This window comes from Mesoplodon mirus (assembly GCF_964341445.2).
Source record: "Mesoplodon mirus genome assembly, chromosome: 16".
In the NCBI taxonomy this organism is placed as follows: domain Eukaryota; kingdom Metazoa; phylum Chordata; class Mammalia; order Artiodactyla; family Ziphiidae; genus Mesoplodon; species Mesoplodon mirus.
In genome coordinates this window covers 35,817,607-35,845,404 of record NC_138992.1, presented here as the reverse complement: position 1 = coordinate 35,845,404, position 27,798 = coordinate 35,817,607, and the positions used below count along the sequence as shown (strand labels likewise).

The 27,798-nt window shown below is 35.6% G+C and overlaps 1 protein-coding gene across 9 annotated transcripts in view; it reads left to right on the top strand.

Annotated features, from left to right (window-relative positions):
* VPS13B (vacuolar protein sorting 13 homolog B) overlaps positions 1–27,798 on the top strand; it is a 791,361-nt gene that overhangs the window by 297,624 nt on the left and 465,939 nt on the right. For 8 of the 9 annotated variants that reach the window (XM_082600779.1, XM_082600780.1, XM_082600781.1 and 5 more), the window contains one exon: positions 4,955–5,102. In XM_082600779.1, the coding sequence (XP_082456905.1) occupies positions 4,955–5,102 (148 nt within the window). The remainder of the gene's footprint in view (positions 1–4,954; positions 5,103–27,798) is intronic. The other variant, XM_082600778.1, reaches the window with a different exon arrangement.

Genomic DNA, 27,798 nt, shown 5'->3' with positions numbered 1-27,798 from the left:
CAGAATATAGTGCAGTATGCTAGGTACTGGGGCTATAGAAACAGAAATCATGGTTGAGAATATCCCTTCCTCTAGAGGTATTTAGTGTATTTGAGAATGTGAAGGAATATAGTAGTAATGCCATTCTTGGTACCTCCCTTGGTATCCATAGGGGATTGGTTCCAGCCCTCCCTCCCCTGTGGATACCAAAATCCACGATGCTTAGGTCCCTTGGTGTAGTACAGTTGGCCCTCTGTATCCTCGGATTCCAGATCAACAGAGGGCTGACTGTAATTTCTACGTTAGATGTATTTACAGGAGTATATGAAAACATAAAAGGAAACATTCTCATGATCAGGTGAGGATGGGTGTTAGAAGGAGGAATTGACAATTGAGCTGAGCATCATAAAAGTAAGCCAGACAAGGAAGGTTATTCTAGACTAAACTGTGAACAGAGGCAAAGACGATGGAGTAACCTGGCAAGAAAGGGACCTTCAGTGTTTCCAGGCTAGAGCCAAGTGTTCTTATAGAGACTGGTAGAAATTGAGAACCAATTCATAAAAGATTTTATTTGTAATGGTAAGTGTTTGAGACTTTATCCCAAAGGGTACAGAGGAAGTATAGGAAACTAATTAAAAATAGACTTGGATTTTAGAAAGTTTACAAAATACGGAGTATGAGTAATGGAGAAGTTAAGACTAATGGCAGGGACAATTTGAGAAAAATTTAGTTGTAAACTTTTTTTTTTTTTTACTGAGATATAACTGACATATAACAGTATATTAATTTCAGGTAGCAACATAACAATACAATATTTGTATATATTGCAGAATCACCACTATAAGTCTAGTTAATATCCATCACCACACATAGTTAAATAATTTTTTCCCTTGTGATGAGAAAAGATTTACTCTCCTAGTGACTTGCAAATATACAATACATATTATTAACAATAGTCATCATATTGTACACTACATTTTATAACTGGAAGTTAGTACTTTGCCTTTACCCATTACACACACCCCTCCCCCAATCCCCCTGTCTCTGGCAAACACCCTCTCTTCTCTGTATGTAGAGTTTGATGTTTTGGGTTTTTTGGGTTTAGTTTTGTTTAGATTCCACATATAAATGTGGTATTTGTCTTTCTTTGTCTGACTTAGCAGAATGGCCTCAAGGTCCATCCATGTTGTCACAAATAGCAAGATTTTCTTATTTTTTAGGGCTGCATAATATTTCATTGTATTATAAATTTTTCATTGGTTATTTTATAAGTGATGCAGTTATCTCCAGTACACCATAGATATCCCTGAATGTCAGGTAGCGTTATATCAGCTTAAGTAAATTATACATTTGTTTGATTGATACCAAGTACCTTCAAAGATTTTGACTTTTTATTTTGTTTTTATTATATTGTTACATAAGTATTTTTAAGTTAAGTATAAATATATATATTTCTCTAAGTTCAAAACTAGTAGTTTTCATTTAAAAGATAAACTAACAAATAAATACCCATAATCCTAATCATTCAGTTACAAATAATATTGGGATAAATATCTTCATATTTGCATTTTTCTTTAATTATTCATTTAGAATATATTTTTAGAAGTGTAACTAGTAACTTTAGGCATGTGGTTTAGCATATTTTAAGGCCTTTGTAATATTGCCAGTTTGCTTCCAGAATTGGTGTACAGTTTATATTTTTGTCAGCACTTTATAGTATTACTATTTTGCTACAGTTCAGCATATCTCAAAAATATGCTTTGAAAATGCCTTTAATCTACTATTTCAGTTCTACATTTTCTCCAACATGGAAAATTGAGAGTATAGTTGAACCCTATGACCTTATTGCCCAGTTGCAACACTTATCAACCCATAACTAATCATCTTCACTTTTAAAATCTGTTGTGTGGAAAAAGGCTAGTATTCAGTAGTGGTGAAAATGTAGAAAATGGATGAATTCATATATTACTCTTTTGAGTGAAAATTAATAAATTTGTCAGTGTCTAATAAAATTACACATGACTGTAGCCTATGACCCCAAAATTCCACTTTTTGATAGAGCTGTGTTCTTACAGTGACATTCATATGAGCCTAAGGAGTCATGTATAAGCCTGTCCCTGCAGAATTCTTTGCAATGGTGTAAAATTGGAGACAACCTAAATGACTGTCTCTAACGAAGCAGATAAATAAAGCATGGCATGTTAACATGATGTATTATTTTTTTGTTAAAAATTATTCAATAGGTTTTAGTATGGAAGTCTCAAAATTCTATTTAATGCAAAAATCAGTTTCTCAAGGACATATGCAATATGAGAGTACTTATTATATTTTTCCCAAACCACCCTGCATATATTACATATTATATATTATCTACTACATATCACATATTATATATAGTATATATTATATGTAAACTATATATATGGCATATGTGTAAGTAAATATGGGTGTAAAAAATTAAAGGATTGTATCAATATCATAATAGTGATTGACTCTGGGAGGGAATGGGCAGTTAGCAATCAGAGGGGATTTTAGCTTTATCTGTAATATTTTACTTTTCTCCTTAAAAAAAGCAAATATGATAAATTGTTAATTGCCAGTAATTATTGGTTATAATGAAAATATGGATGTTCTTTTATTCTTCATTAGTTCCTCTATTTTTACATTTATTAAATTAATAATAAAGAAAAATTTTATAGGAAGAGGGACAAAAGGCTTTTTAGGTATTTTGGGACCACGAGATATTGATGGGGCAACAATAGGACAGATATGGGATGAGGGTACAATGGAAATTTGGGGGAATATCCCGTACCAGAAGGCAGAAGAATGTAAGCAGAGCAACAGGCGGTTGCTAGAAATAAATGCTCCTTCTTTTGATATTTTTGACTGGGGTAGTCATATTTCCAAAAAAGCAGTGGGAATCACTCATCTTTTACATTTTTTCCAGTGCCTCTTCATGCCTGACATGTAGGAACTATATTAGCAATCATTCAGCAAATATTTATGAAGAGTCTCTATTGCTCACTGTTAAAGGTATTTTGGATACAGCTGTGTAGAAGACATGTAAGAGCCTTGCTCTCTTGTTAGAAAGGGTTTTTATTTGGCCTTTTACTACATTTTTACCGATGTGAAAATGCACCCAGAGTCTCAACCACCAAAAGAAAGATTTTTCGTTTGTTTGTTGTTGGGTATTTCCAATATCATAGCTTCCATCAATCTCATCTTTCACCTATTGTGCATGAATTAAATATCACACTATACAGCACAGAAGTTTTCTGTAATTACATATTATGTATTAATTTTGATTCTAAACTTGGTCCTAACTTCTTTGAGTGCTTCATCAATTCCAGGTTTATAAATGATGTCCAGGAAATTCAAGGGATTATGGAATCACTAAATGTTAGAGCATAAAGGGATTTTCTAGTAGACATCTCCACCCCCTTGTTTTATAGATGAGCAAGTTTAAATTAGACTCAGCATTTCTTATCTAGCTCTTAAATATTATTTCCTATTTAGATTTGTAAAAATATTATCAGTTTGACTAAATACTTAACATGAAAGCAGATATTCTACGTTGTGGTGTTTCCCACAATATACTTAATCTTTCATTTTCTCATTATCAGTTTTCTTGTCCATTTACTCACCCTAGGGAACAACTTGTAAAATAATTTGGCTTTTTTTCCACTATATTATATGGTTATATAATGAACCTATGTTCTCATTGAAATATTTATTCATAATTTAAATAATATTAAATAGTTACCATAAGTTGGGTGAAACTTAAAGTTGGATCTATAAAAGTGTGGATGTTGTAGTGTTGAGGGTAACATTGGACCACACTCCAGCCTAACCAACCCCCTCCAGATTCACCATCTGATGCAGCTGTATCACAGTTATCATCTGTTGTTTCCCAAGCTGCAATTTCCTCCTCAATTTGTGGCTAAAACCCAACATTTGATGATTGTTTTCCACTCAGTTCAACATTGATCTTTGATCCTGAAGCAAACTTAAAAGTAACTTTTTTTTTTTTTGGCCAAAAATCTGACAAGATTGTATTGGGCGTCATCAGCAGTAACATCAGACTTTATTTCAGTGAATAAAGATGAAACAGCTGCTTTATTGTCCAGCTCAGCACTCATGCATTCAATATAGGATTGTAATGTTTTCCAGCTTTCTTTAACTATAGGTATTTTTCTGTGCTTTCTAAATATGCTGTGGATATCACTTTGTCAGACACAATATAGAGATTTTCAGCAATTCTCAAAAAAATTTGGATTGTCCATATTAACATGTACCTAATCAGTTTATAGAAGTACTTGCCTAAAATATCATTTTATAAGGATAACTTTTCATTTACTAGTGATCATAATTTTCAAAGTTAATTTTAGTTTTGATTTGCCTCTAACATGTTACCTTTATACTTCTTACTAAAATTTATGTTAAATTTTAATTAATTCCAAGCTCTCTTGGTTTTCACACAGAATTCTAATTTAAAATTGAAATTGTTAAATATTCCTGTGTGAGTGTGTGTGAGAGACAGTGACCAAGAGGGAGGGCAAGAGAGATTGACTGATTCATTGATTTAAAATAATAAAGCCCCTGTATAGCATGAGGTATGTAGTCAATTATAATATCTTTGTATGGTGACAGATGATAACTAGACATATCATGGTGATCATTTTGTAATGTACAGAAATATCAAATCACTGTGTCATGCACTTGGAACTAATATAAAGATGTACCTCAATGATACCTCAATTGAAAGCAAAATATGTAGATACTGGGGGAAAATTTATCAAAATGCAAAAAAAATGATGGTTATCTCTGGGTGGGTGGGGATTATGGGTGATTATTAATTAAAGATGAATAAAGCCTCAACCACAACATGTGATGGACTTTCTTCAGTGATGCTCTGTTTAACCTTCTCTGCTTAAGAAATAGTAAATAATTCAGTTTTTTATTTGACTCTCTCCAGCAGCCTGTGATAGCTGTTCCTCTTGTTATGCCAATTAGCAGAAGGAAGGAGGATGAGGTGTCTGTTGGAAGTGCGCCCTTGGCAAAGCAACAATCATATCAGGCCTCTGAATATGCCAGCAGCCCTATAAAAACAAAAACAATAACAGGTATGTGTCAAGAATTCTAAAGGGTCTGTGATTTCACCCTACCTCTAAGCTAAGAAGTTATCCAGGCCATAATTTCATGAATGCTGCCCAGAGACCCAAGAATCCTGGAGTGGAGACAAAGGACTTTATTATCTATAGCATTAGCAGTTACCGAAGTATTAGCATTTTTTTGTGTCCCTGCCCTAAGCCTAATTCCTACAGGATGGCACAAAGAGGGCCAAGTGATACCTGTGTACAGTGGATTATATTACAGGAGAGGAACCTGAACCTTTATAATGGGTAGAAATTATGCCTGCCATTTTCTCTAGTGGGAGGCCCTATATGTACCTTACAAGACTGTAAGCAAACCTGCTCTTTGTTCAGAAGGAAGACAATATCTTTGTCTTCTGAGGCTGTACACTGTACAGATATCCTTGAAAATAACGTTGGGAACAAAGGCATTGACTGCCTCTATTTGTAAGACAGGCAAAAAACACAAGAGACCCATGGAAAATCATCTCCCAATAATATCATTATGTTCCTTCTTAAAGTGAATTCTTGCAATCCACCCTACATCTCAGTCTTCTTTCATCCCCCCGTTGGTTAGCTAGATCACCTGTGCAGATATAAAACATAAATATTCTTCCATAAAACAATTTCTTTTATTTCCTTTTTTGTAATTAAAAAACCCACTTTTTTATTGTTTTATTTATTAAAAAAATTTTTTAACATCTTTATTGGAGTATAATTGCTTTACAATGGTGTGTTAGTTTCTGCTTTATAACAAAGTGAATCAGTTATACATATACATATGTCCCCATATCTCTTCCCTCTTCGTCTCCCTCCCTCCCGCCCTCCGTATCCCACCCCTCTAGGTGGTCACAAAGCACCAACCAAGCTGATCTCCCTGTGCTATGCGGCTGCTTCCCACGAGCTATCTATTTTACGTTTGGTAGTGTGTATATGTCCATGCCACTCTCTCACTTTGTCCCAGCTTACCCTTCCCCCTCCCCGTGTCCTTAAGTCCATTCTCTAGTAGGTCTGTGTCTTTATTCCTATCTTGCCTCTAGGTTCTTCATGACCATTTTTTTTTTACATTCCATATATATGTGTTAGCATATGGTATTTGTTTTTCTCCTTCTGACTTACTTCACTCTGTATAACAGACATCTAGGTCCCTCCACCTCACTACAAATAACTCAATTTCATTTCTTTTTATGGCTGAGTAATATTCCATTGTATATATGTGCCACATCTTCTTTATCCATTCATCTGTTGATAGACTAAGATCAGGAACAAGACAAGGTTGCCCACTCTCACCACTGTTATTCAACATAGTTTTGGAACTTTTAGCCACAGCAGTCAGAGAAGAAAAAGAAAAGGAATCCAAATCAGAAAAGAAGAAGTTGTGATTTCATTTTAAGTAGTGTTTTAAATTTCTAATGTTTTCCCTTAGATATTCAGCTTTATTCCATATAACTCATATATCCCTAACCATATTAAAAAATGTTTTATATTTTCAATAACTCGAAAACACTTACTTAATATCTATAATGGGCAAGATTCTGTTGTAAGTAATTTTGAGGGTAGGAATATTAATAAGACATGATCCCTGCCCTTAAGGAATTTAAAATATGATCGTATACACAAGGAAGTTCAAGCTAACATTTGTGGTTTAGAAGAAAAGTTAGTTTCCTTACCATATTTAAAAACAACAGCAGTAAAAATGCTAACATACATTTTTGTGGAGTTTTATACATAACTATTATTCTGTGTTCTATTACTTTTCTTAAAATAGGATGTTACGTTTATTTTGTAGAATCATTAGATTTCCACCTGTCAGTATCCACAAGCCTTTTGATATGTTGAGATTTTCTTTACCAATTGATAAAAATGCTTTTGCTTATTTTTTGTATCATAGGAAGATGATCTGTAACTTGTATTGATTTTTTAATATAAAATTAGATATTTCCTTTAGATACCATGCTAGGTTTCAGACTTTAGATCTCTTGAACTGGTAGGTTACATAATGGTTTATAAATATCACCTCTTAATAAGATAAAATAAGTGTCCACTAAGTATCAATTGGTAAAAATAAGTTTAATTTTATATGCATATTAGCCACATATTCTGACCTCCTGCTTTACTATTTAGTCCAGTTTTTAAAATCACACTTGATAATTGATGTAAAGTAATTGTTAAGGATGAGTAAAGATGACAGAAAATACTTATGATTTAAATGAAATTACATGACAGAACTATGTAGAAAATACCATAGATTTCAGAATGCATTTGCTATGCATGGAGAAGTTTCATAGATAAATTCGCATCTCGTATCTGTTACCTATCAATTCATGAATGATATCGGTTAATATCTGAGATTTATTTTGCTTTCATATACTTTCCCACTTAATTATAAGAAATTAATATTTTATTTTGAAGAAATGAAGAAAAACTCCAAACATAATTTCTCATCAGTAATTATTACTTTATAATCTAAAAACATAAACACATTATTCTTTTTTTAAATTTTATTTATTTAGTTTTTAAATTTTATTGGAGTATAATTGATTTAAAATGTTATATTATTTTCAGGTGTACGGCATAGTGATTCAGTTATACATATACATATATTCATTCTTTATTAGATTCTTTTCCCATATAGGTTATTACAGAATGTTGAGTACAGTTCCCTGTGCTATACAGTAGGTACTTGTTGTTTATCTATTTTATATATAGTAGTGTGTGTGTGTGTGTGTGTGTGTGTGTGTGTTAATCCCAAACTCCTAATTTATCCCTCCCCCCCACATTTCTCCTTTGGTAATCATAAGTTTGTTTTTGAAATCCGTGAGTCTGTTTCTGTTTTGTAAATAAGTTCATTTATATCATTTTTTAAAATAAGATTCCACATATGAGTGATGTCATATGATATTTGTCTTTGTCTGACTAACTTCACTCAGTATGATAATCTCCAGGTCCATCCATGTTGCTGCAAATGGCATTATTTTGTTCTTTTTTTATGGGTAATATTCCATTTTAAATATGTACCACATCTTTATCCATTCCTCTATTGATGGACATTTAGGTTATTTTCATGTCTTGGCTATTGTAGATAGTGCTGCAATGAACATTGGGGTGCATGTATCTTTTTTTTTTTTTTTGGGTTACTGAATTTTACTTTATATGCTTCTGTATTGTTTGAATTGCTGGTAGGCAGCAGTGAACACCCTGATTTGGGCTTCAAACTGATCCAAAATTTCAAGGCCTCTCTTTGGCTTGTCACTGACGCATGTTTCTGTAGATTTTTGTTTTTATGGTCACATATAAGCTGTTCATTAGAGATCATACACAAATCCATATTCTATTACTAAATCAGATATACATAATCCTCCATACATACTAATTTAACAGAGAGAACGTAGAGTGACACTTCCCAATGTGTCTTATACTGTGTTCCCTGAAAGGAAGGAACAATTAGAATAACTACGACCAAGGGTCTTTTGCCCAAGCTAAGTGGGCCACAGTTAAAAATTCTGATATTTCAATTGTCTAAGTTGAGCATGATTCATTATTACCCTTTGGGTCAAATTATTCAGCTGATAATGAATGTAACTAATGTCCTCCTGTCTAAGAAACAATTGACACAAAACTAAATAGTGATGTGAATGAGGTAGAATTGGAAAGTATGTTGTGGGCAAAAATGCAAATCAGAGCACATCAGATGTTTTGAATTATGGTTTTCTCTGGATACATGCCCAGGAGTGGGATTGCTGGATCATATGGTATCACCTCACACTGGTCAGAATGGCCACCATGAAAAAGTCTACAAACAATAAATGCTGGAGAGGGTGTGGAGATAGGCGAACCGTGCTACACTGTTGGTGGGAATGTAAATTGGTACAGCCACTATGGAGAACAGTATGGAGGTTCCTTAAAAAACTAAAAACAGAAGTAACATATGATCCAGCAAACAACACATTATTCTTTATTTCAAATTAAAAATGTGAACTGTGGTTCTTTGCATTTGAGTTGTGGATATTTGCTTTTTCTGTCTTTAGTGTTTCCCCATCTCTAGAACCCTTAGGTTATATATCCTGTAGGTATTTTCCTTATAGGTGAGGATGTCTGTATATCACCAGATATTTACTCAAGCCAGCATAACAATGAACAGTTAGCAAATTGATGCCTGTGCTTGCTTGTTTTTGGACTGTGGGCATTTGTAGAAAGTAAAAATCCCTGGGTATAATATTTCTTCTTTATGACCAATGTATCTTGCCCCTTGGATGCCACCATTTTCTCTTCTTTAGAAGGCTTGTTGGTATTGTTCTCTCTTTTCTTGAGAATGCTCTGTACTAATCATTTCCTTTATTTAGAATTACGTTTCAAAATTTTCTGTTTTATTTTTAATTAAAGTATACAGTTCCTGTTTTGGTTTTAATTTAAAAATGCTTTATGAGTCCTTTGAATTTGTATCTACTTCTAAATGTGGTTATCACTATTTTAATTATTACTTACATTGTATCATAAGCTATAATGAATTTGGTAAGATATTCATAGCCTTTTACAAACCTTTTTTCTTGTTGTTTTTGTTTTACTTTTACCATCTTAACTTTTTTAAGCGTACAGTTCAATTGTGTTAAGTTTACAGATGGTCCCCAACTCATCATCTGTTTGACTTACAGATTTTCGACTTTATGATGGTGTGAAAGCAATATGCATTCAGTAGAAACCATACTTCGTATGTGAATTTTGATCTTTTCCCATGCTAGTGATATGAGGTGGGATTCTCTGGTGGTGCTGGGCAGGGGCAGTAAGCCACAGCTTTCAGTCAGCCATGCAACCACGAGGGTAAACAACCAAAACACTCACAACCATACGACCATTTTGTTTTTTACTCTCAGTACAGTATTCAGTAAGTTACATGAGTTATTCAATTATATAGTATAAAATAAGCTTTGTGTTTGATAATTTTGCCCAACTGTAGGCTAATATAAGTGTTCTGAGCACATTTAAGGTAGGCTAGGCTAAGCTCTGAAGTTCAGTAGGTTAGGTGTATTAAATGCATTTTCAACTTAAGATATTTTCACTTTATGATGGGTTTATCAGGACATAACCCATTGTAAGTTGAGGAGGATGTGTATTCACATTGTTGTGGAATGCACGTTTTAATTTTTTAACTGAATTTTACAAGTGGAGAAATGTGTTAATTTATGCTTGAATTCTTATTAAAATAATTTTAAGTTCTTACATTCTCAACCTAAGGTCCAAAGTTGGTCTTAAATTCATCCCCAAATTATGTAGTAGTACTGGCACATGAAGACTGAGGCTTGGTGATATTGCACTGGGCTTGATTTTGCTTTTTAATTATTCATCAAGAAGCAGACATCCTCTTCCAATCTCAATTAACCAATCTTAAGTAGCTGGCTGCAGGGGGAACATGTGCTTGATGGCTGGAAATGTGTTGACAGCAGAACAGCACTATTTCAGTGATATAGGCACGTAGGGCAGGCCAAGCCAGAATAAAAGCATGTTTCACGTGAAGATAATGTATTATCACAAAATTCTAAATGATCTTCTAGAGAATCTGTATGTCCTTCAAAACAAGGAAACCACTAAAAACTATGACATCTGTTTACCCTATGTTTTGGAAATGTTTTGGACATTAAATTGGAACTCTTGATGAAAATATGTGTAATGGAGACGAAAACTTTAAAAAGCAGGATCCTTCATAAATGATAGCTCTTTAAAAAATACTAGCTATTTTTATCTTACATGTTTATATATTACCTCTTAAGTCTAAAGCACTGTAAGTACACAGTTAAAATAATAGAAGGCCTTTTAATTTGACTCCTTAAATAACACCAAGACAATAATAAATGAAGATTTGATAATTGATGTAAATTTTAGTAGATAATGCCACAAATTAAACATATAGAACTTAAGCTTCTGACTCTGATGGAGGAACAGGGACTAGATTTATATTCCTGTTGTAAATAACTAATAAACTGGTCAAAATATATGGGAGAACAAAAAAAGTTTCTAGACATCGGACAGTAGGCAGTACAGTACTGTGATCCCTCATAGAAGGGAAACAAATGAGTTGAGCCCTAGGATTATCCTGGCTTTTTGACTGAAGGCACATTCCAGACCACAGAGCAGGGTGAGTTGTATCAAGCTGAACTCAGCTGTCTTGCTGAATTGAGGTTTAGGGAAGCAAAGGGATTGAAGTACAAGGAGGCAGAGATGACTGAAAATTATGGGACAAAGTTTCAGAGAGAGAAAGCTATGAGCAAAAGAGCTTCAGAGATCAGTCATAGATTTCTCCTTGAGTATTTGCTGAATAGTAAGCTGTGTCTGAATAGGATGAGACTCTTCAAAGTTGGGCAAAGGATGATCAAGGACCTATGGTCTGAATGATTCCCAGAGCTCACACATGGCTAAAAGGCATTCAGGTTCCCACTGTGCTTAGTTCACAATTCCAACTGACCATTCGGGACATTCAGTGAAGACCCCAAGAAGATGACACCTCAGTAGTGGAGCTAAACTTTCCATAGAGTAAAGCCTACCTAAACTCATCTTAAACACACTTTAAAAAAGCCTCTGAAGAAACCAAAACAGTGAGTGAGTTTACTGCTGGCCAAATGAAGCCCAGTGCTATTAAGAGGAATACAACAAGATCCAGATATGTAACAACTTAGAAGTCACAGTGTCAAGCATCCAACCCAAAACTATTAGAGATGCAAAGAAGCCGGCAACTTTGACAAGGAGGAAAACTAGCAATAGAAATAAACTGAGAAATGACAGATGATAGCATTAGCAGGTATATTAAATACTTGTACATTAAAACAGGTACTATAACTGTTCAGATGTTTGAGGAAAGATGAATACAATTTGGAGAGAAATAGAGGACATAAAAAGGAACCATGCCCCACTCTAGAGATGAAAAATATAATATCTGATATCAGAAACTCACTGGGTGGAATTAGCAGTAAAGTAGACATTGCAGAAAAAGAAATAATAAACTTGAAGACATAGCAATAGAAACTTGCCAAATTGAAGCACAAAAAGAATAAAGGGGAAAAATGTACAGAGCTTTAGTGAACTGTCAGGTGATAATTAATGTTGTCACAGTAGATCTCACTAAAATTTCATATTTGACTAGATACTTGAAGCAGGTGAGGGAGTGAGGCATGTGGCTATCTGTAGAAAACTCATGTGGGATTATATGTATCTCTAGGAAATTGGACATACATATAATCCCACATACCCCTTCACTTAATAATTAAGGAGACTGAGTCTTTAAGAGGTCAAACAACTTACCCAATGTTAGAAAATAGTTAATGGTACTTTTTAAAAATGAAAGTTCCAGGTTATAGTAGTCATTTTGTGATTATTAGCTGCCTCTTTCATTCCTGAATGGCATAACCAGCCTTAAAATGAGGTCTATGTAAAAATTCCTCTCTAAAACCTAATATATAACCAGCCAACTTCAGAGTGTCTTTTTTGTTTTTTTTCCTTTTTTTTTTTTTTGGTCAAAGGAATTGTTCTAAATTTTCAGCCCAGTTCCATTGGACTAAGCTAGTTAAGAATTTTGTGTCAGAGCTACCAACATGGATATACCAGGAAACAATTCACCTCTGTGATGAGCATGGAGGTTCTTCCTGGCTTTAATCGGGTGTCACTTCAATGGTGCAGTTCCTGGCATAAACTCCAAAGTGAAACACTACTCCTGACATGTTTTTTCTTCCCTGATATGTCCTTAAATATATCCTGGAGTCATTCATGCTTCCAACAAAATTAAACTAAATATTTATGATGTTTCAGATATTTAAAGTTTTTGTCCAGCATATGGAAATTCTATTTTATTTAGTTCTCAAAGAGAAATAAATATGAAAAATCCTGATATTTGAAAAGCACTTTGTTACTTTGTTTATGTTACAGATAGTGAAAGTTTTCAGACTTCCTTTTTTTTTTTTTAAAGAATCTTTCTTTTGACAATGAACTTGGGCTATTATGTAGAATATTTCTAATTATGTTTTTTTCCTGACCTGATTTCAAAATATAGTATTTTTAAACTAAGCAGTAATTTAACTGTAACTTTTAAGATTGTATTAAGTTTGGCTGAAGGTATCAGAAAACCCTCAATAACAGTGATTTAAACAAGATTGAATTTTTTTTGAAAATATATGGAAATAATGTAATTTATCAAGGACTCGTATCCAAAATATATACAGGACTCTCAAAATTCAATAATTAGAAAACAGACAACCGATTAAAAAATTTAACAAAATTTTTGAACAAGCACTACACCAGTAAAGTTATATATATGGTACATAAGCACAGAAAAAGATGCTCAACATCAGTAGTCACCAGGGAAATGCAAATCAAAACCACAATGAGCTACCACTACACACCCTCCAGAGCAGACAAACTTAAGAAGACTGACCATACCCAACACTGGTGAGGATATACAGCACCTAGAAGTGTCATATACAGCTGGTAGAACTGTAACATAACGAAGTCACTAACAGTTTGGTAGTCCCTAAAAAAATTAAACATATATCTACTTATGATATCCTTTCAGTATTTAGCTAAGAGAAATGAAAGCATGTGTCCATACAAAGACTTATATTTAAATGTTCATAGCGGCTTTTTTTTTTAAAAAAAAAAACAAGATTGAATTTTATGTCTCTCATGTGAAAGCTTTGAATAGGCATACAGAGGTGTTAAGGTTCTCTAAGATCAGGTACTATCTTATTCCCCATGGGTGGCCTGTGTTGCCAGGCTTGCCTTATGGTCCACAATGGATGCTTCACCCATTTATCATATCTGCATTTCAATGAGTGGGAAATGAGTAAAGAGGGCTCTTTTATTTCTTTAAATATTGTACAGAAGTTGCACCCTTCACTTTTGCTTCACTTCTCTTGGCCAGAAATTCATCACATGATCATATGTAGCTATGCAGGGGTCTCAGGATGGTAGTCTCTTTTCTTTAAGGCCACACACCTGGCCAAAACGTGTGGCTTTTAACTAAGACAAAAAGGGAGAATAGATATTAGAGGTTATTTAGCTGTCTTTGCCACAACAACTTAAAATAGAATGTTACAAGCTGAGTTTTAGAAGAGGAATAGGAAATAAACATTTTTCTTTTAGTGGGGATACCAGAAGACATAGCTGGTAAAAGTATTTTCATGTCTGAGGTGTGGTTTAGGTTTTTCTCAATGAGAGATAACAGGTTTGGGAGGCATCACCATATGGATTGTAGTCAGAGCCACGGAGTGCATGATCTCTCAGGGAGACCATGCACAGCAAGATGAGAAGAAAGCCCAAAATTAAATTCTGAGCAACTTTTCATTAAAGAGTAAGGAATAGGAGCCAATGGAGAAGACTGAGAAGCTTCATTCTGAGAAGTAGGCAACAAAGGAACATATGAAATATATATATATATATATATATATATATATATATATATATATATATATGAATGACACAAATGAAAAGTTTCAAAAAGAGGGTGTCTAACTGCATGACATGCTGTAAAGTCATCAAGATCAATGAAGCTGAAAATTTTTAATTGGCCAAGGTCAGTTGGCCAGAGGAGCTTTCGTTGTTAGGGGATGAATGGGAGTTGAGCATGTAGGGATAGCCTCTGTATACCACTCTTTCAGGAAATTGGACTCTGCAGAAACTTGAGTATGTCAGTAGCTACAGTGAAGCAAACAGGAGTGAAGAAAAAATTAGAGCAACAGTAAAGTTTGGAATAATTTATATAGTCAGATCACAGGTCAGGTAGAATGTAAGATCTTATAAACAGATATAAGATTTAACAGATAATTGCCACTTCCTCTGAGAAAGAGGTAAGAAGATAAAGTATATACCATTATATGTCAGTTTAGTTAATTTTATCTCCACAAACAAGTATTTATGCAGGGTAAGTATTGTTGTCTTTGCACTGTTGCAGAGAATGTAAGAGATTAGGAAATGTATAATTTTTTCAAGTCAAGCTCCTTGTTTTTCACATGCAAAGAATATGTTCCTTATACAAAAACAGGACATGACATTACACTTTACCTTCAGTTTTTTTAAATCAGTTTAATATATTATTCCAAGTTTGAAATTTCTTCATCTTAAAAAAAAAATCATTCTATCCAAGGCAGTATAACTTGTAGAATGGTTTTAAGGAGGGAGATTTCCAATTTTTGCTAGTAATATTTGCTCCTGAAGGCACTGATGTATTTTGGATTCTAACTTTCAAGAATTGTGGATTATAAGTAAAATGGGTCATACCAATATAGTTATCCATCTAAAAATGTTTAAGCAATCCTTAATTTGATTAAGCTTGAATGTTGAGCAGGTATGTTCCTAATTATAGTGTGGAAATAGTATTACTGTACAAGAAATACACTTTTGTGGATTTATGTATATTAGAAGTTGCTCACTTTAATCATGTAGCTTAGCATAAAATTCCATTCCTTTGTGATTAATTAGATATCTAGTTTCATTGGAAAATATTAAAGCATGAGAGTACACACTAATGCATAATATGTAATTGATTTTATTCTCTCAGGAGTAAAATATGGTTTAAAAAACATTTTCCCCTTATGGAATAGAGAAAGGTTTAAAATGCATTGAAGGGGACTTTCATGATGGCAGAGGAGTAAAACGTGGAGATCACCTTCCTCCCCACAGCTACATCCGAAATACATCTACATGTAAAACAACTCGTACAGAACACCTACTGAACGCTGGCAGAAGATCTCAGATTTCCCAAAAGGCAAGAAACTCCCCACGTACCTGCTTAGGTGCAAAAGAAAAAAGAAAAAATAGAGGCAAAAGAATAGGGATGGGACATGCACCTCTGAGAGGGAGCTGTGAAGGAGGAAAAGATTCCACACACTAGGAGGCCCCTTCACTGGTGGAGATGGGGAGGTGGGGGGGGAGGGAAGCTTCGGAGCACGGAGGAGAGCTCAGCAACAGGGGTGCAGAGGGCAAAGTGGAGAGATTCCCGCACAGAGGATCGGTGCCAACCAGCACTCACCAGCGCGAGAGGGTTGTCTGCTCACCTGCCGCAGCCGGTGGGGGCTGGGAGCTGAGGCTCAGGCTTCGGAGGTCAGATCCCAGGGAGCAGGCTGGGGTTGGCTGCATGAACACAGCCTGAAGGGGGCTAGTGCCTCACAGCTAGCTGGGAGGGAGTCCGGGAAAAAGTCTGGAACTGCCTAAGAGGCAAGAGACCACCGTTTAGGGGTGCGTGAGGAGAGGGGATACAGAGCACCGCCTAAATAAGCTCCAGAGACGGTGTGAGCCACGACTATCAGTGTGGACCCCAGAGACGGGCATGAGATGCTAAGGCTGCTGCTGCAGCCACTAAGAAGCCTGTGTGCAACCACAATCACTGTCCACACCTCCCTGCCCTGGAGCCTGTGCAGCATGCCACTGACAGGATCCTGTGATACAAGGACAACTTCCCCGGGAGAACACATGGCGTGCCTCAGGCTGATGCAACATCATGCCAACATCTGCCTCCGCAGACTAGCCCCACATTCCGTTCCCCTCCCTCCCCCCAGACTGAGTGACTCAGAGCACCCTAATCAGTTGCTCCTTTAACCCGCTCCTGTCTGGGCGAAGAACAGATGACAGAGGACGACCTACACACAGAGGCAGGACCAAATCCAAAGGGGAACCCCAGGAACTGTGCAAACAAGAGAAAGGGAAATTTCTCCGAGCAGCCTCAGGAGCAGCGGATTAAATCTCCACCATCAACTTGATGTACCCTGCATCTGTGGAATACCTGAATAGACAACGAATCATCCCAAAATTTAGGCAGTGGACTTTGGAGCAATGTAGACTTGGGGTTTGCTTTCTGCATCTAATTTGTTTATGGTTTTGTGCTTATCTTAATTTAGTATTTAGATCTTATTATCATTGGTAGATATGTTTATTGATTTGGTTGTTCTCTTCCTTTGTGTGATTTTGTCTGTATAGCTTTGCTTTTACCATTTGTCCTAGGGTTCTGTGAGTCGTGGGTTTTTTTCTCTTTCCAGTATAGTTTTTAGTGCTTGTTATCATTGTTGGATTTGTTTTTTTGGTTTGGTTGTGCTATTCCTTCTTTCTTTCTTTTTATTTTTAATTTCTTTATTTTTAATATTTATTTTATATTTTATATTTTAATAACTATTTTATTCCTTCCTTCCTTTTTTTTTTTTCTCCCTTTCTGCCTAAGCCGTGTGGCTGACAGGGTCTTGGTGCTCTGGCCGGGTGTCAGGCCTGAGCCTCTGGAGTGGGAGAGCCGAGTTCAGGACACTGGTCCACCAGAAACCTCCCCCCTCCATGTAATATCAAACAGCAAAAGCTCGCCCAGAGCTCTCTATTTAAACACTAAGACCCAGCTCCACTCAGCAACCAACAAGCTACAGTACTGGACACCCTATGCCAAACAATTAGCAAAACGGGAACACAAACCCACCTATTAGAAGAGAGGCTGCTTAAAATCATACTAAGTTCACAGACACCCCAAAACACACCACCAGACGTGGTCCTGCCCACCAGAAATACAAGATTCAGCCTCATCCACCAGAACACAGGTACCAGTCCCCCCCACTAGGAAGCCCACACAACCCACTGAACCAACCTTACCCACTGGGGCCGGACACCAAAAACAGCAGGAACCATGAATCTGCAGACTGCAAAAAGGAGACCCCAAACACAGTAAATTAAGCAAAATGACAACACACAGAAACACACAGCAGATGAAGGAACAAGGTAAAAAACCCACCAGATCAAACAAATGAAGAGGAAATAGGCAGTCCACCTGAAAAAGAATTCAGAGTAATGATAGTAAAGATGATCCAAAATCTTGGAAGTAGAATGGAGAAAATACAAGAAACGTTTAACAACGACATAGAAGAACTGAAGAGCAAACAAACAATTATGAACAACACAATAAATGAAATTTAAAATTCTCTGGAAGGAATCAATAGCAGAATAACTGAGGCAGAAGAACAGATAAGTGACCTGGAAAATAAAATAGTGGAAATAACTACCGCAGAGCAGAATAAAGAAGAAAGAATGAAAAGAATAGAGGACCATCTCATAGACCTCTGGGACAACATTAAATGCATCAATATTCGATTTATAGGGGTCCCAGAAGAAGAGAAAAAGAAAGGGACTCAGAAAATATTTGAAGAGATTATACTTGACAACTTCCATAATATGGGAAAGGAAATAGTCAATCAAGTCCAGGAAGTGCAGAGAGTCCCCTACAGGATAAATCCAAGGAGAAACATGCCAAGACACATATTAATCAGACTATCAAAAATTAAATACAAAGATAAATATTAAAAGCAGCAAGGGAAAAGCAATGAGTAACATACAAAGGAATCCCCATAAAGTTAACAGCTGATCTTTCAGCAGAAACTCTGCAAGCCATAAGAGAGTGGCAGGACATATTTAAAGTGATGAAAGGAAAAAAACTACAGCCAAGATTACACTACCCAGCAAGGATCTCATTCAGATTTGACGGAGAAATTAAAACCTTTAGACACAAGCAAATCTAAGAGAATTCAGCACTACCAAATCAGCTTTATAAAAAATCCTAAAGGAATTTCTCTAGGCAGGAAACACAGGAGAAGGAAGAGACCTACAGTAACAAACCCCAAACAATTAAGAAAATGGTAATAGGAACATACATATTAATAATTACCTTAAATGTAAATGGATTAAATGCTCCAGCCAAAAGACATAGACTGGCTGAATGGATAAAAAAACAAGACCCATATATATGCTGTCTACAAGAGACCCACTTCAGGCCTAGGGACACATACAGACTGAAAGTGAGGGGATGGAAAAAGATATTCCATGCAAATGGAAATCAAAAGAAAGCTGGAGTAGCAATTCTCATATCAGACAAAACAGACTATTACAAGAGATAAAGAAGGACACTACATAATGATCAACAGATGAATACAGGAAGAAGATATAACAATTGTAAATATTTATATACCCAACATAGGAGCAGGATGTCAATACATAAAGCAAATGCTAACAGCCATAAAAGGGGAAATCGGCAGTAACAGAATAATAGTAGGGGACTTTAACACCCCATTTTCACCAATGGACAGATCATCCAAAATGAAAATAAATAAGGAAACACAAGCTTTAAATGATACATTAAACAAGCTGGACTTAATTGATATTAATAGGGCATTCCATCCAAAAACAACAGAATGCAATTTCTCCTCAAGTGCTCATGGAACATTGTCGAGGATAGTTCATATCTTCGGTCACAAATCAAGCCTTGGTAAAATTAAGAAAATTGAAGTCGTATCAAGTATCTTTTCCGACCACAATGCTATGAGACTAGATATCAATTACAGGAAAAAATCTATAAAAAATACAAACACATGGAGACCAAACAATACACTACTAAATAACGAAGAAATCACTGAAGAAATCAAGAGGAAATAAAAAAATACCTACAAACAAATGAAAATGAAAATACAAAGACTCAAAACCTATGGAATGCAGCAAAATTAGTTCTAAGAGGGAAGTTTATAGCAGTACAATCCTACCTCAAGAAACAAGAAATATCTCTAATAAACAACCTAATCTGACACCTAAAGCAGCAGTTAGAGAAGCAAGAACAAAAGCAATCAGAGAAGGAAACAGAAGTAAGAAGCAAAAAACCCCAATGTTAGCAAAAGGAAAGAAACCATAAAGATCAGATCAGAAATAAATGAAAAAGAAATGAAGGAAACGATAGCAAAGATCAGGAAAACTAAAAGCTGGTTCTTTGACAAGATAAACAAAATTAATAAACCATTAGCCAGACTCATCAAGAAAAGGAGAAGACTCAAATCAATAGAATTAGAAATGAAAAAGGAGAAGTAACAGCTGACACTGCAGAAATACAAAGGATCATGAGAGACTACTACAAGCAGCTATATGTGCCAATGAAATGGACAAGTTGGAAGAAATGGACAAATTCGTAGAAAAGCACAACCTTCCTGAACTGAAACAGGAAGAAAGAGAAAATATAAACAGACCAAACATGAGCACTGGAATAGAGACTGTGATTAAAAATCTTCAACAAACAAAAGCCCAGGACCAGATGGCTTCACAGGCGAATTCTATCAAACATTTAGATAAGAGCTAACACCGATCCTTCTGAAATGCTTCCAAAATGTAGCAGAGGGAGGAACACTCCCAAACTCATTCTATGACGCCACCATCACCCTGATACCAAAACCAGACAAAGATGTCACAAAGACAGAAAACTATAGGCCAATATCACTGATGAACATAGATGCAAAAATCCTCAACAAAATACTAGCAAACAGAATCCAACAGCACATTAAAAGGATCATACACCATGATCAAGTGGGATTTATCCCACGAAGGCAAGGATTCTTCACTATATGCAAATCAATGTGATAAACCATATTAACAAATTGAAGGATAAAAACCATATGATGATCTCAATAGATGCAGAAAAAGCTTTAGACAAAAGTCAATACCCATTCATGATAAAAACCCTTCAGAAGGTAGACATAGAGGGAACTTGCCTCAACATAATAAAGGCCATATATGACAAACCCACAGCCAACATTGTTCTCAATGGTGAAAAACAAAACCATTTCCACTAATATCAGGAACAAAACAAGGTTGCCCACTCTCACCACTATTATTCAACATAGTTTTGGAAGTTTTAGCCACAGTGATCAGAGAAAAAAAGGAAATAAAAAGAATCCAAGTCAGAAAAGAAGAGGTAAAACTGTCACTGTTTGCAGGTGACATGATACTATACATAGGGAATCCTAAAGATGCTACCAGAAAACACTAGAGCTAATCAATGAATTTGGTAAAGTAGCAGGATATAAAATTAATGCACAGAAATCTGTTGCATTCCTATACACTAATGGTGAAAAATCTGAAAGAGAAGTTAAGGAAACACACCCATTCACCACTGCAATATAAAGAATAAAGTACCCAGGATTAAACCTACTTAAGCAGACAAAAGACCTGTATGCAGAAAACTATAAGACACTGCTGAATGAAATTAAACATGATACAAACAGGTGGAGAATATACCATGTTTTTCTATTAGAAGAATCAACATTGTGAAAATGACTATACTACCCAAAGCTATCTACAGATTCAGTGCAATCCCTATCCCACCACGAATGGCATTTTTCACAGAACTAGAACATAAAATTTCACAATTTGTATGGAAGCACAAAAGACTGAATAGTCAAAGCAATTTTGAGAAAAATGGAGCTGGAACAATCAGGCTTCCTGTCTTCAGACTATACTACAAAGCTACAGTAATCAAGACAGTATGGTACTGGCACAAAAACAAAATATAAGTTAATGGAACAGGATAGAAACCCCAGAGATAAACCTACGCACATATGGTCACCTTATCTTTGATAAAAGAGGCAAGAATATACAATGGAGAATAGACAGCCTCTTCAATAAGTGGTGCTGGGAAAACTGGACAGCTTCATGTAAAAGAATGAAATTAGAACAATCCCTCGGGCTTCCCTGGTGGCGCAGTGGTTGAGAGTCCACCTGCCGATGCAGGGGACACGGGTTTGTGCCCCGGTCTGGGAAGATCCCACATGCTGCGGAGCGGCTGGGCCCGTGAGCCATGGCCGCTGAGCCTGCACGTCCGGAGCCTGTGCTCCGCAACGGGAGAGGCCACAACAGTGAGAGGCCCGCGTACCGCAAAAAAAAAAAAAAAAAAAAAAAAAAAGAACAATCCCTAACACCATACACAAAAATAAACTCAAAATAGATTAAAGACCTAAGCATAAGGCCAGAGACTATAAAACTCTTAGAGGAAAACTTAGGCAGAATACCCTATGACATAAATCACAGCAAGATCCTTTTTGACCCACCTCCTAGAGAAATGGCAATAAAAATAAAAATCAACAAATGGGACCTAATGAAACTTAGAAGCTTTTGCATAGCAAAGGAAACCATAAACAAGATGAAAAAACCCTCAGAATGGGAGAAAATATTTGCAAATGAAGCAACTGACAAACGATTAATCTCCAAAATTTATGAGCAGCTCATGCAGCTCAATATCACATAAACAACCCAATCCAAAAATGGGCAGAAGACCTAAATAGTTCTCCAAAGAAGATGTACAGATTTCCAAGAAAAACATGAAAGGATGCTAAACATCACTAATCATTAGAGAAGTGCATATCAAAACTCCCATGAGGTATCACCTCACAGCAGTTAGAATGGCCATAATCAAAAAATCTACAAACAATAAATGCTGGAGAGGGTCTGGAGAAAAGGGAACCCTCTTGCACTGTAAAGTAATGTAAATTGCAATGTAAATTGAAACATCCACAATGGAGAACAGTACGGAGGTTCCTGAAAAAGTAAAATAGAACTACCAAATGACCCAGCAATCCCACTACTGAGCATATACCCAAGAAAACCATAATTCAGAAAGAGTCATGTACCACAGTGTTCATTGCAGCACTATTTACAATAGCTAGGATATGGAAGCAACCTAAGTGTCCATCGACATGAATGGATAAAGAAGATGTGGCACATATGTACGATGGAATATTACTCAGATAAAAAAAGAAACGAAATTGAGTTATTTGTATTGAGGTGGATGAACCTAGAGTCTGTCATACACAGTGAAGTAATTCAGAAAGAGAAAAACAAATACCAGTGCTAACACATATATATGGAATCTAAGAAAGAAAAAAAAATGGTTCTGAAGAACCTGGGGGCAGGACAGGAATAAAGACGCAGATGTAGAGGATGGCCTTGAGGACACAGCGAGGGGGAAGGGTAAGCTAGGATGAAGTGAGAGAGTGGCATGGACATATATACACTACCAAACGTAAAATAGGTAGCTAGTGGGAAGCAGCCGCATAGCACTGGGAGATCAGCTCAGTGTTTTGTGACCACCTAGAGGGGTGGGATAGGGAGGGTAGGAGGGAGACGCAAGAGGGAGGAGATATGGGGATATATGTATATGTATAGCTGATTCACTTTGTTATAAGGCAGAAACAAATACGCCATTGTAAAGCAATTATACTCTATAATGATGTATAAATAAATAAATAAAATATTATTCAGAAAGTAATCAGAGAACTTAATGAAAATATTGTTTATTAAATTGCTATTTTCCCTTTTTTACTTTGTAAGAAAATTTATTTCTAACCTAAAATTTATGGGAAAAAGTTTTAGCAGTATGCAGATTTTAACATTCTACTTAATATTCAAATTATTTTGTAAGTTGTTTCTGCGCTATTCTGGTCTATACACAGAGTTTATAATGTGATGTGATTTCTAAGCTTACTCTACTAAAGGATTCCAAAAGATGCTGTGTTATCATATGATATTTTATGGTTGTAACCATAGACTAGAGTTTCTTAACGCTTGTTTTTTTTTATGTTTCACGAAACATCCCTTTATCAGTTGATGGTCATCTTTTATGGACATATCTGATAATTGCACTACTCACTTGGCCCTACTACATACCTGAATTTGTTGCATTGGTGGTGTTCATATGAGTCCTCAAGTAAATCATCAGCTCAGAAAGAAATGTAACTTATACTTTTTTAAATGTGTCTCCTACTGTGTGCAGGAGAATGCTTATAGTGTTTGCTGGTTTATTCCCAGAATGTGTTCAGTTTGTTAAGCAAATAGGTTTATTAATTTTTATATTTAAATGTACTACAGTTTGTGTAGCATACAAATAATGTCTTTTCTTCTTGAAACCACAATTGTCAAGAATTAGACCAGTGTTTATTTCATACTTAATTAAAAAAAACCACTTGTTCCCTTACCTCCTTGGTTCCTTTTTTATTTCTCTAGGACAGTAAAACAGATTTATTTATGTATGGTTTCTTTTAATATGTTCAAGTTTTATTCTCATGTTACATTGAAAGTAGAATATAGACTCCACTGAATTTTGTCAGAGGAGATAGCTTTAGAAGGTAAATTATTTTAACGTTGAGAAGTTACTTTTAAATTCTACATCATGTTGGAGTTATTTTACTGTGATTACTGTCCTCACTGCCTTACTTCTTTCCTTTTTAAATGTCCTAGCCCAAGCCTGGATCAAAACGAAACAAAGTAGAAAAAAACGAACAAAACTACTCTTTTTGGTTTCCTTGAACACAGCTGAGGCAGGCTCACGTTTTGTTAAAAACATTACAATAGTAAAAGAATGAATTAAAACAAGTACACTGACAAAGGATTAATCTCCAAAATTTACAAGCAGCTCATGCAGCTCAATAACAAAAAACAAACAACTCCAATCCAAAAATGGGCAGAAGACCTAAATAGACATTTCTCCAGAGAAGATATACAGATTGCCAACAAACACGTGAAAGAATGCTCAACATCATTAATCATTAGAGAAATGCAAATCAAAACTACAGTGAGATATCATCTCACACCGGTCAGAATGGCCATCATCAAAAAATCTACAAACAATAAATGCTGAAGAGGGTGTGGAGAAAAGGGAACACTCTTGTACTGCTGGTGGGAATGTGAATTGGTACAGCCAGTATGGGGAACAGTATGGAGGTTCCTTAAAAAACTAAAAATAGAACTACCATATGACCCAGCAATCCCACTACTGGGCGTATACCCTGAGAAAACCATAATTCAAAAAGAGTCATTTGCCAAAATGTTCATTGCAGCTGTATTTACAATAGCCAGGAGATGGAAGCCACCTAAGTGTCCATCATGGGATGAATGGATAAAGAAGATGTGGCACATATATACAATGGAATATTACTCAGCCATAAAAAGAAATGAAATTGAGTTATTTGTAGTGAGGTGGAGGGACCTAGAGTCTGTTATACAGAGTGAAGTAAGTCAGAAGGAGAAAGACAAATACCGTATGCTAACACATATATACGGAATCTAAGGGGAAATGTCATGAAGAACCTAGGGGTAAGATGGGAATAAAGACACAGACCTACTAGAGAATGGACTTGAGGATATGGGGAGGGGGAAGGGTAAGCTGTGACAAAGTGAGAGAGTGGCATGGGCATATATACAGTACCAAATGTAAAATAGATAGCTAGTGGGAAGCAGCCGTGTAGCGCAGGGAGATCAGCTCGGTGGTTTGTGACTACCTAGAGGGGTGGGATAGGGAGAGTGGGAGGGAGAGAGACGCAAGAGGGAAGAGATATGGGAACATATGTATATGTATAACTGATTCACTTTGTTATAAAGCAGAATCTAACACACCATTGTAAAGCAATTATACTCCAATAAAGATGTAAAAAAAAAAAAAACAAGTACAGAGAACAGAGACTATTTGAAAATAGTTTATCTTTTGAGCATTATTATTCAAACTTTTTTCTCAGGACTTTCCTATCAGTAAAAAATTTCAGTTAAGCATCCATAGTATATCATTTATTGATTTATGCATTAAATGTGTGTATCACTATATTAATATAGAGCATGTAAGAAAATTTTAAGTTTAAAATTTGTCTTATTCTGATAGAATTTTAATAATACATCCATAATATTGTAGTGAGAGTAATATTATTGTGCTTCATTTTAAAAGTTTAATACTTTAATTATAACAAAGTATTAAACTTTAGGTTAATACTCTGTTATAATAACAACTTAAAGATTTAATTCTTATTTCAGTTTAGTTCAGTAGTTAATTTTAATGGCTGACATAATTGAAAAGCCACCTCATTGAGATTCATCGATCCGAGAGGGGAAGTGGCATCATTAATGCACTCAGGACACTTATTTTTCATTGTCATCCATTTTGAAGCTGTCTACTACGTTTCCATGTTTCTTATATAAATAAGGTATTCTTTCCATCTTTAATGGAAAGCTGTTGCCTTATTCTTTTAAATAAGTTAGTGGCATCTTTATGTATTATTATTTTTTAGTTAGTGGTATCTTTAATTTATACGTTTTGCCATGTGCATTTTACAGGAATCTTTTAAAAGTATATATCCAAATTATGAGGATTAATTTAGTTAAAGGTACATAATATAATTCAGTTAAATGTAGATAACAACATTTATAAATTTGATTAACTGTGTATATGTAAATTGTAATATGCCACAGTTAACTGAAAACAAAGAGAGAAGGGCCCCTGCCAGTTTCTTCCTGTTATTGAACGTCTACTCTTCCTTCAGTACATTTAATGTAGTATTATGTGTTTCCTTCTGACATGGGGAAGAGCCTCAGTGTTATTCTACTTACCTAAATGTCAACTGTATGTCTTTCTCATTTTTAGATAAAAGTAAATATGAATAAATATTCTCATATTTGTCTCCTACAGCTCGATGGATGGTCTCGTAGTTTTGTGCACCACATTTTTGGAGGACACTGCTATATTGGGATCCTATTATCTGGAAGTTTAGCATAACCTAGAGGAAATCTGTCATATGGGGCCCAGGTGGGAGGGTCCCAGGGAGCCAAATTGAACTGAGAAAAGTATTGGCTAGTGTAAAGTATTGGCTAATGTAGTTCAGGAAATCTTCTGGGGTGGAGAATAGATTAGAGGAGTAAAAACATCAGTAGTATCTCCCAATATGCAGGCTTAGGCAGAAAGGCACTGGGATGATGACCAGTAAATGTGGTAATGGAAGGAGTGAGAACCAGGTGAGCTAGGCAGAGCATGAAGGTGAATAGTTCTTGAGGAAGTAAGCCCCATGATACTCTTAAAGCATTTTGTGGCACTTCGGAGCCTATGCAGGCTGTGTAATGATACTACAAGGGCTGGGCAGGTGCAACTACTAACATTGCCTGTTTTTCTCCTCATAGGTGATTTCTTTACAAGAGAAGACACATTTGTAAATTAGAAAGGGCTCTCTGATAGCAAGAGACAAACTGTATTCAAATGATTTTAAGTAAAAAAAAAGGGGGGGGATATTTATTGATTCTGATAACCAAAATAGTAAGAAAGGCAAATACAGTATAAATCTTTTCTTTGGAATGACTTAGAATCAGACTCCACACCATGAGAACTCTTGTCTTTTCATGTTGGCTTCTCTTTCTCTTACTGAACATATTTTTTCTTTGACCTAGCAGTGTACATGGCTGTGGTACCTCTGGACTCATGTAGTTAACTCCCTCTGATCAAATAGATAGTGATCTGGTCCGGTATTTGTTGAAAAAATACCTGAAGTGGTTTTTGTTTGTCCTGTCATGGCTCATGTGCATACATCTTGGACAATCACTGTGGCCAAGGAGGTTAGTCATTATGATTTGCCCAGTGGCAGCCAGGTTGGGCCATGTGTCCACTTCTGTGTTCAGGGGCATGAGATGTGATACCAGAATGTGTAGGGATAGCAGAAACATGGTTCTTGGGGATAATTTTTGAGAGTCAGTCAGCTATCCCAATTCATGTCTACTAATTTTTCATTTTATAGTTAGTCACAGCAGCTTTAAAATACAAAATGTTGATTATATAACACTTAGACTAACTCACATTCACACATTTCTGTTTTGATAGGAATAAGATAAATGAATTATTAAGGTATTGCACACATGAATGGAGGGCAGGGTGAAAAATAATTTAGAAGAGAAAGACATGGAATGCGTAAGATTGCAGACTTTATGACAGGTTTTCATTTGTTTCTCAACCTAGAGTTTATTCAATTGGGGAAAAGGAATTAGGAGATGTTTTGTTATATACAGTTTTGAAAATACAGTTCTGCTTTGCACAATTTATTAATTTTATAACTTTGTTTCATTATAA